Below are 7,275 nucleotides of genomic sequence, written 5' to 3'. Positions count from 1 at the left end.
AAAGAGAAGAGTAAACATTTCTACAAATATTTTAATAGCTACTGGTTTAAAAACGAGATTGCCAGAGGAATCAATACTTTGAAGGTTTCAGTTGGTGTGCTAAAAGCCTGCTTGGTTTCTCACCATAATCACAATAATAAACAGCACAGGAAGGCAATATCAGACCATCGAGCAGCTCTGACTGAAGGTTTTATCGTTGTTTCATTGACCTCTCTGATGGCTTTTTGACATTTCTTGAATCAACATCGTGAATTTGAGTTTAAAATTAACTGAGTTTGTTTTTGTGTCACGATGAACCGAGAAAGAAAGGATTCCCACCTAGATAAACTTTGACAGATTCCCGTGATACTGAATAAGATACTGAACTGTTACGGATTAAAAAAAATCAATTGGATTAAAGCAGTGAAGGGATTAAATTGACGATCCGAAAGATCAAGTGGATTGAATCTCCGTGGTAACGAGTTTAATTATCCCACGGGATATTATTGATCAATCTGTGATTTGCTGTGAATGTTTAATTTAAACATCTGACTGATTGCAGGGTGCTTGCGGAAATCGACCGCGATCATTAAAAACTGATCAATACTGCCCAGAGTACTGCTCGGTGATCTTTCGGTTATGGGTCAGCTGTGCAGAATATTGATCAGTGATCAGGGCTGTTCCGGATGTCCTGTGATGGCAGCTCTCTCTCTCTCTCTCTTTCTCTCTCTCACACACACACACACACACCGAGCCGCCTGCACGCGCCTCTCTGATCGCTCTCGTTGGTTTGTATCAGCTGATCGGAGCGGGTTCGGCTCTGGGTCCGGCTCCGGGTCGGGATCCCTGTACGGTTCCGATCTAATCCGGCTTCGTCTGGTTTGGGCTCTTTGTTCCGGAACTTTTCGGACTCTTCGGTGAGCTGTTAGCCGTTAGCCTCTCCTAGCTGCAGCGGATCGATTCTTTCCTCGGAACCTTCCACAGCACAGTTCCTGTTTCAACCCGAACCGTTCCCCGGCTGCCCGGCCCGGACTCTCGCTCTGCTCCGGGCCGACAGGCGGCTCGGTTCGGTTAGTGGAGCGGCTGAGCTAACAAGCTAACAGTTAGCCTGAGCTAGCTGCTAGTATGCCCGCGATGCTGGAGAGGAACCCAGAGGCTTCGGGCAAGAGGAGAGGCCGAGCCCCGGGAGGAGGGCCCGTCGGCGGAAAGAGTCTGTCCGGTAATGGACCCAGTACCAACAGCTGCTGGGAAGAAGGAAGTTCAGGCTCGAGCAGCGACGACGAGCATGGTGGGTAGCCTCGATCATCGCCGCCGCTGCTGAGACTAATCTGAGTACTGTACTGAGTACTGTGTGTGTGTGTGTGTGTGTGTGTGTGCGCGCAGGTGGAGGAGGGATGCGGGTCGGACCGCAGTACCAGGCCGTGGTTCCCGACTTTGACCCGGGTAAGATTGCGGCTGGCTCGGGAGCCTCGCAGCGGAGTAGTAGCCTCGAACAATACCAGCTGTAAAGTTCGCGGCGCTGGTTCCGGTCCCCGCGTGCCGGTTCCACCTCCACATGTGTGTCCGGCTCTGGTTCTGGGTTCGTTTGTGTTTCAGGAGCTTTTGTTTCCTTAGCAGAAGCAGCTCGATGCTCCTCCTCACAGTCAGAACATTCAACTTTAGTCACAAACTTCACACACCGACAATATTCAATAATCAGATAACAGTCATCAATAATCGCTGCAGAATCTGACCAGATTCCTGAAAACTGGTCACAGCAACAGCTCTGAGTTAAACTTCATGTTGATCCTCACAGTGATGCTGAGTCTGAACCCTTCTTCACACAACCACCTGAAAAGTCGTACAGGTGAGCAGCTCTGCCTGCACAGGTGTGGCTGGTGGCTCTGAAGGAGCTGCTCCATTTTCAAAGTTAGTTTATTGATAAACTTCTGATCAGCTCCAGCGTTCTACCAGCACCGTTACAGCATGAATCCCTCATCGAGTTATTGAATGTGATGTGAGAACCATTCTAATTAATTAATAATCTCATTAACGTGTGTGTGTGATTCCAGATGTAGCCCGGGCGGCTCATCTCCGGGAGAACCTGGGGATGTTGGTTTGGATCCCCAACAGCTGCCTGAATCAAACACAGTGTAAGAAATGGCTCATTGACCTGAGAACATGGTGCACTGATGAGAGTCTGATGGCGTTTTGTGGGTGTTTTTTTTTTTTTTTTTTTTTTTTTTTTTTCTCTGTTGCAGTGGACGAGTACATCGCCATCGCCAAAGAGAAGCATGGCTACAACATGGAGCAGGTAATTGTTCACAACTTGGTCACTTTTTTTATTTTAATTCCTCTTGTGCCGCCATATTTAGACGTTGGTTCACGCTGCCATCCTCAGTCAGTAACAGGTGTACTTATGAACACAGTGTTATTTTGGAGGTTCAGTCGCTGCTAATCATGTGGTGCTGCCCCTTTCTCTCTCCTCTTTGGCTTCCTGCTCCTTCTCCACGTTGGACTGCAGTTAGTGAGGGGCTTGGAGAAAAAAAACGTATAAATTACATCTTTAACAGGGCGCCTGCTTTAGCAGCGAACATGTGACTATCTGAGCATGTGCACAAACCGATGTCACACTCAGTGACCCGAGTGTCGGATCTGCTTTTCTTTGTTAATTCAAAGTGCTCTGCAGAACTTTGCTTCACTTTCAGGATGGTAAAATAAAGTTCAAGTTCTCTCAGGAATATCAGACAGGTGGACCTGAAGTTCCTGTGTTTTTAAACTCACTGCCTTCACGCCACTATCACATGTTCAGCTGTTAGAGGGCCTGAACACACAGGAAGTGCTCAGCGTTTGCAGGGACCGTATAGATCATCACACCAAATGTCCTTCAGTATTTACAATGTCCACATTTTACCTGTCTCACCTGTCACAGGCGCTGGGCATGCTCTTCTGGCACAAACACAACATCGAGAAGTCTCTAGCCGACCTGCCAAACTTCACTCCGTTCCCCGATGAGTGGACGGTGGAGGACCGCGTGTTGTTCGAGCAGGCCTTCAGCTTCCACGGGAAGAGCTTCCACCGCATTCAGCAGATGGTACCAGTGCTCCCAGTCCTAGTCTCTCTCTGCTCCCAGTGCTCCCAGTCATTTTCCCCCCTTTGACCAGTGCTCCCAGTCCTAGTCTCTCTCTGCTCCCAGTGCTCCCAGTCATTTTCCCCCCTTTGACCAGTGCTCTCAGTCGTAGTCTCCCTCTGTGACCAGTGCTCGCAGTCGTAGTCTCCCTCTGTGACCAGTGCTCGCAGTCGTAGTCTCCCTCTGTGACCAGTGCTCGCAGTCGTAGTCTCCCTCTGTGACCAGTGCTCCCAGTTTGACCAGTAGCTCCTTGTTGTGTCTGTCTGTAGTTACCTGATAAGTCGATGCCCAGCCTGGTTCGGTTTTATTACTCTTGGAAGAAGAGTCGCAGTAAAACCAGCCTGATGGACCGCCAGACTCGGAAACACAAACGAGAGCGAGACGACAGGTGAGCAGATACCTGCGCAGGTGTGGGTGCTACCCGATTGGCCGATGAGTGTAAATATAAATGTCTGTTTCAGTGACGATGAAGTCGAGGACGGTAATGGAAATCCTCCGAGTGACTCTGAGTTGGACGTAAATAAAGAAGACAAGAAGGAGGTACAAAGTTCAGTGTTTACTTGTTTGTTTGTTTGCTTGTTTGTTTACCTGTTTGTTGCTGTTGTTTACCCGTGTGACTCTTTTCAGGTGAGCTCAGGTTCAGAGAGGTCAGAGGTGAAACCAGTTTCTGGTCTGAAGGTAAGAACACCTTAGCAACCCTCAGACCGTAGCCTGTATGTTCGTACCTGTCTGTTAGATGGGTGACGGCGGCTGCCTCTCTCTGTTCACCTGCAGACAGGTGGGAAGGCGTCCCAGCGGATGAAGAAGCGCCCCCCCAGAGGGATGTTTCTGAACCATCAGGACGTTGTTTCTCTGTCGTCCTCAACGCCTCAGGGACTCATCAGACAGCTCGACTCGCAGCTCGTCTCCATCAAGAGACAGGTGAGTCCATGGTCACAGAAACGCTAGAACGGGGAGGTGCAACCATCGCCAGAAATCTACAGAGGGACTGAAAATAGTCAGAGGGCTGGTCAGGTAATGGCGTTTATCGCCAATACAAACAAACCTAACCTAAACAAAAGGTCACCTGTACGAGCTGCAACAGGTAAACGGCTTCACGCCTGATCATCTGCACAGCGTGGATACCTGCACTCACCTTGATCACATTCCTGTTTCTGAGCCTCAGTCTCTGTTTCAGATTCAGACCATCAAACAGACCAACAGCGTGCTGAAGGAGAAACTCAGCTCGGGGCTGGACGAGTTCAGGCTGCCCGAGGTAACCGCGGCAACGCGATAACACAGCAACATGCCAGCGCAATACAGCAACGCAGTACAGTAACACATAACCGCAATATAGAAATACACAAATGCAGTTCAAAAACACACAAATGCAGTACAGCACAGTGAGTGTATCCTCACTGATTTTTCTCTGTGATTTCGACGATCGATTCAGATCACTTTATTCAAACTAATAAAGTCACTGAGCGCGCTCACTGAGCATCGAAATCACAGAGAAAATCAGTGAGGATACACGCGCTCTTTCAGTTGCTGGTGTTCCTGGATGCTAATGTTTCTTTATGTTTCAGGTGAACCAGAAGTTCAATAACCGTTGGACCACAGAGGAGCAGCTGCTCGCCGTCCAAGGTAACACCTGAAACAAATCACCTGACAGATGTTCTCATCTTTTTAAAGCATCTGTTTATCAGCGTCAGGGTTGAGTGATCAGACATGTAAAATCATAACTGGATAACCTATCAAGGTGCGGACATGTGAACTCGAGCCTTCTATGAAGGCTGCTGTCAGACTTCTCAGTCAGTGATTGGTCGATGACTGTCTCCCTCCCGTCCAATCCTACACAGCCATCAGGAAGTATGGGCGGGACTTCCAAGCCATCTCAGATGTGATTGGTAACAAGTCGGTGGTGCAGGTGAAGAACTTCCTAGTAAACTACAGACGCAGGTTTAACCTGGACGAGGTGCTGCAGGAGTGGGAGGCGGAGCACGGCATGGAGGTGGGGGCAGGAGCGAGCGAGGACGACAGGATGGAGGAGAAGATGGAGGTGTGTCCCACTGAGGAGGATGAGGTCACCACCAAGCAGACCAAGGAGGTGAGGACACAAATCCCAGCATGCTTGGCAGCACACATACCTGTCTGGGTCATGTGACCTCCGTTTTTTACGGTTCCCGTGTCAGCTCATGCTACTCATGTGACTGATTTTGGTCTCAGTGGATGTGATGATTTTAGAGGCATTAAGGAAGTTGTACTAATGACACTGCATGACTCAAATTACATACACCTGGCCACATCTGCACTCACCTGCTCAGGTGGGACAGTCTCACTGTGTTTTTCTTCTCCTACAGGATTCGTCCTCTCCACTGAATGCCAACAAGCCTTTGGCCTCCTGAGACCTTCTGGCCCTTCCTCTTTAGATTCAGGGCTCTGCCCCTCCAGTTTCAGGCCCCGCCCCACAGGCTTTATAATGTAATTTTTTTTATTGTATAATGTTTTTCTCTTTAATTTTCTCCGTTTTTAGATCAGGTGTGGGGTTTGTTTTATTAACCTGTCATTTACTGCTCGCTCTGGACCAATCAGACCCGTCAGTCCAAATGGGCGGAGCTTTTGTTCCTTATTTTCTGCTTTTCATGCTTTTTTTTGGGTTGTTTTTTGTTTTTATTACTTCCTGTTTGGTGTGTTGGGGATAGGGTGTCAGACTGAAGCAGCCATGTTGGATGACCTTGTTCAGGAAGGAGGTGTGTCCTAACCTGATGGCATCTTTTTTGGGGTTTTTTTTTTTTCTATTATTTTAGGACTTTTTAGAAAGACAATAAAACCAAAGTTGATCAGTAAAGTAATTTGTATGTTTTCTTCTTTGAGACCAAACTGAGTCCTCAGGTGATTTAAGAGAAGTGGCGCCCCCTGCTGTCTGTGTTTGTGTGCTACAGAGACAGACTGACCAGCTGTGTCTACTGATGGAAAATGAGCCAAATAGAAACGAGTCACCATAATAAGTCACAGCAGTCTCCTCAGACAGTGGAAACACTGAGGTTTCTTTTCATTATTATTGTAACAGCAGATCATAAAACATCTCAGGACGCAGAGTTAATTTTCATTAATCTGCAGCATCATAAATGAGTTTTCTAAAATAATCTCAGGATTTAAATCGGCGCGTGTGCCTGAGCCAGTCTGCTCTGCAGCTCAGTGGGGCAGACACAAACTCTATTTATCTGTAAATTAAATCAGAAACTACACTTTAATCATTTTCCTTTTCTTGGTTCAGGCTGCTGCTCTTAAAGCTCACATGGAAATTAAAATAAACACTGCAGCTTTTGTACTGCGTTGCTGTATTGCGGTTATGTGTTACTGTACTCACACTTTGCAAAACTCTGTGATGGGCCAGTTCTGGTCCCCGGGCCTTGTGTTCAATGTTCCCTCTAAGTGGCGCGTGTGCGCAATTGCGCACTGCTGGCACGGTCTCTGCGCACAGAAAATCTGTGTTGCGCACAAAAAAATAAATCTAACCTGAATTGAAATTGAAATTAATACATTCACAATTCTGTTCTTCAGTGTGAGTCAGTGAGTGACTGGCTGCTCCCGTATGGGATCAGAACGATGCCACCTTATTCCATAGTCCAGCCAATGATGCGATTCACATTCGTATATACGCAGCTAATCAACGTGGTTGTCAGGCTATGACAGCGTCCTTATGTGCCGACACCAGTGTTTTAGCGAGCAAAGCGGCTGATGTGGAGTGAAGCCACGTTAATGACAACGTGTACAACCATTGGAGCAGGACAGACGGAACAATTGACAGAAAAGTGTGGACTTTATACCAGTTTTTAAATTGTGTTGATAGGCCACGTAAAACCAGAGTTAGGATAAAAATATCTGCAATGTTTGGTTTTCTTCCTGAATACTGTCGTTGTTTATATTTACTGCGGGAGGAAACGGTAAAAATGGCGTTTTTATAAAAATTGCGACGTTTAGCACAAATCTTGTGTAGTTAGTGTGTAGTGTAGTGTGTGTCAGAACAATGAGGCGACTGCTGAATGTTACAGGTGTTACAGCAGTGATACATCTGCTGTTGTCAGGCCTGCAGGTATCAGGCTGTTGTTCTCCTTCATCCCATAGTGGACAGAAATTATTTTTTGGAGTGGCACAAATAATTTGTGTGGCATCAGATCAGATGCAGAACAGCTGATTGTTCTGTA

At 47.3% G+C, this 7,275-nt stretch overlaps 1 protein-coding gene across 2 annotated transcripts; it reads left to right on the top strand.

Annotated features, from left to right (window-relative positions):
• Positions 1 to 586: 586 nt before the first annotated feature.
• Positions 587 to 5,915, top strand: rcor1 (REST corepressor 1). Of its 2 annotated transcripts, XM_082515974.1 has the most exons (13): positions 587 to 1,267; positions 1,363 to 1,422; positions 2,031 to 2,111; positions 2,220 to 2,272; positions 2,891 to 3,052; positions 3,358 to 3,476; positions 3,550 to 3,628; positions 3,716 to 3,766; positions 3,863 to 4,009; positions 4,266 to 4,343; positions 4,654 to 4,711; positions 4,927 to 5,174; positions 5,428 to 5,915. In XM_082515974.1, exons 1-13 carry the CDS (start codon positions 1,105 to 1,107, stop codon positions 5,470 to 5,472), a joined length of 1,344 nt encoding a protein of 447 aa, XP_082372100.1. In that variant the 5' UTR covers positions 587 to 1,104; the 3' UTR covers positions 5,473 to 5,915. The 2 variants fall into 2 exon arrangements, with proteins under 2 accessions (XP_082372100.1, XP_082372101.1); XM_082515975.1 differs by lacking the exons at positions 587 to 1,267; positions 1,363 to 1,422 and adding an exon at positions 1,429 to 1,825.
• Positions 5,916 to 7,275: the final 1,360 nt, after the last annotated feature.

This window comes from Aulonocara stuartgranti, assembly GCF_965226115.1.
Source record: "Aulonocara stuartgranti genome assembly, chromosome: 19".
Lineage (NCBI taxonomy): Eukaryota > Metazoa > Chordata > Actinopteri > Cichliformes > Cichlidae > Aulonocara > Aulonocara stuartgranti.
The sequence above is the reverse complement of the archived record's forward strand: the minus strand, read 5'-3'. Positions and strand labels throughout refer to the sequence as shown.

What these genes read in the sequence shown, in the direction of transcription:
- rcor1 (XM_082515974.1), top strand. Translation starts at nt 1,105, where the DNA reads ATGCCCGCGATGCTGGAGAGGAACCCAGAGGCTTCGGGCAAGAGGAGA. An exon ending in CTGCCTGAATCAAACACAGT is followed by an intron (nt 2,112 to 2,219) that starts GTAAGAAATGGC and finishes TCTCTGTTGCAG; the next exon opens with TGGACGAGTACATCGCCATC. An exon ending in AACCAGTTTCTGGTCTGAAG is followed by an intron (nt 3,767 to 3,862) that starts GTAAGAACACCT and finishes GTTCACCTGCAG; the next exon opens with ACAGGTGGGAAGGCGTCCCA.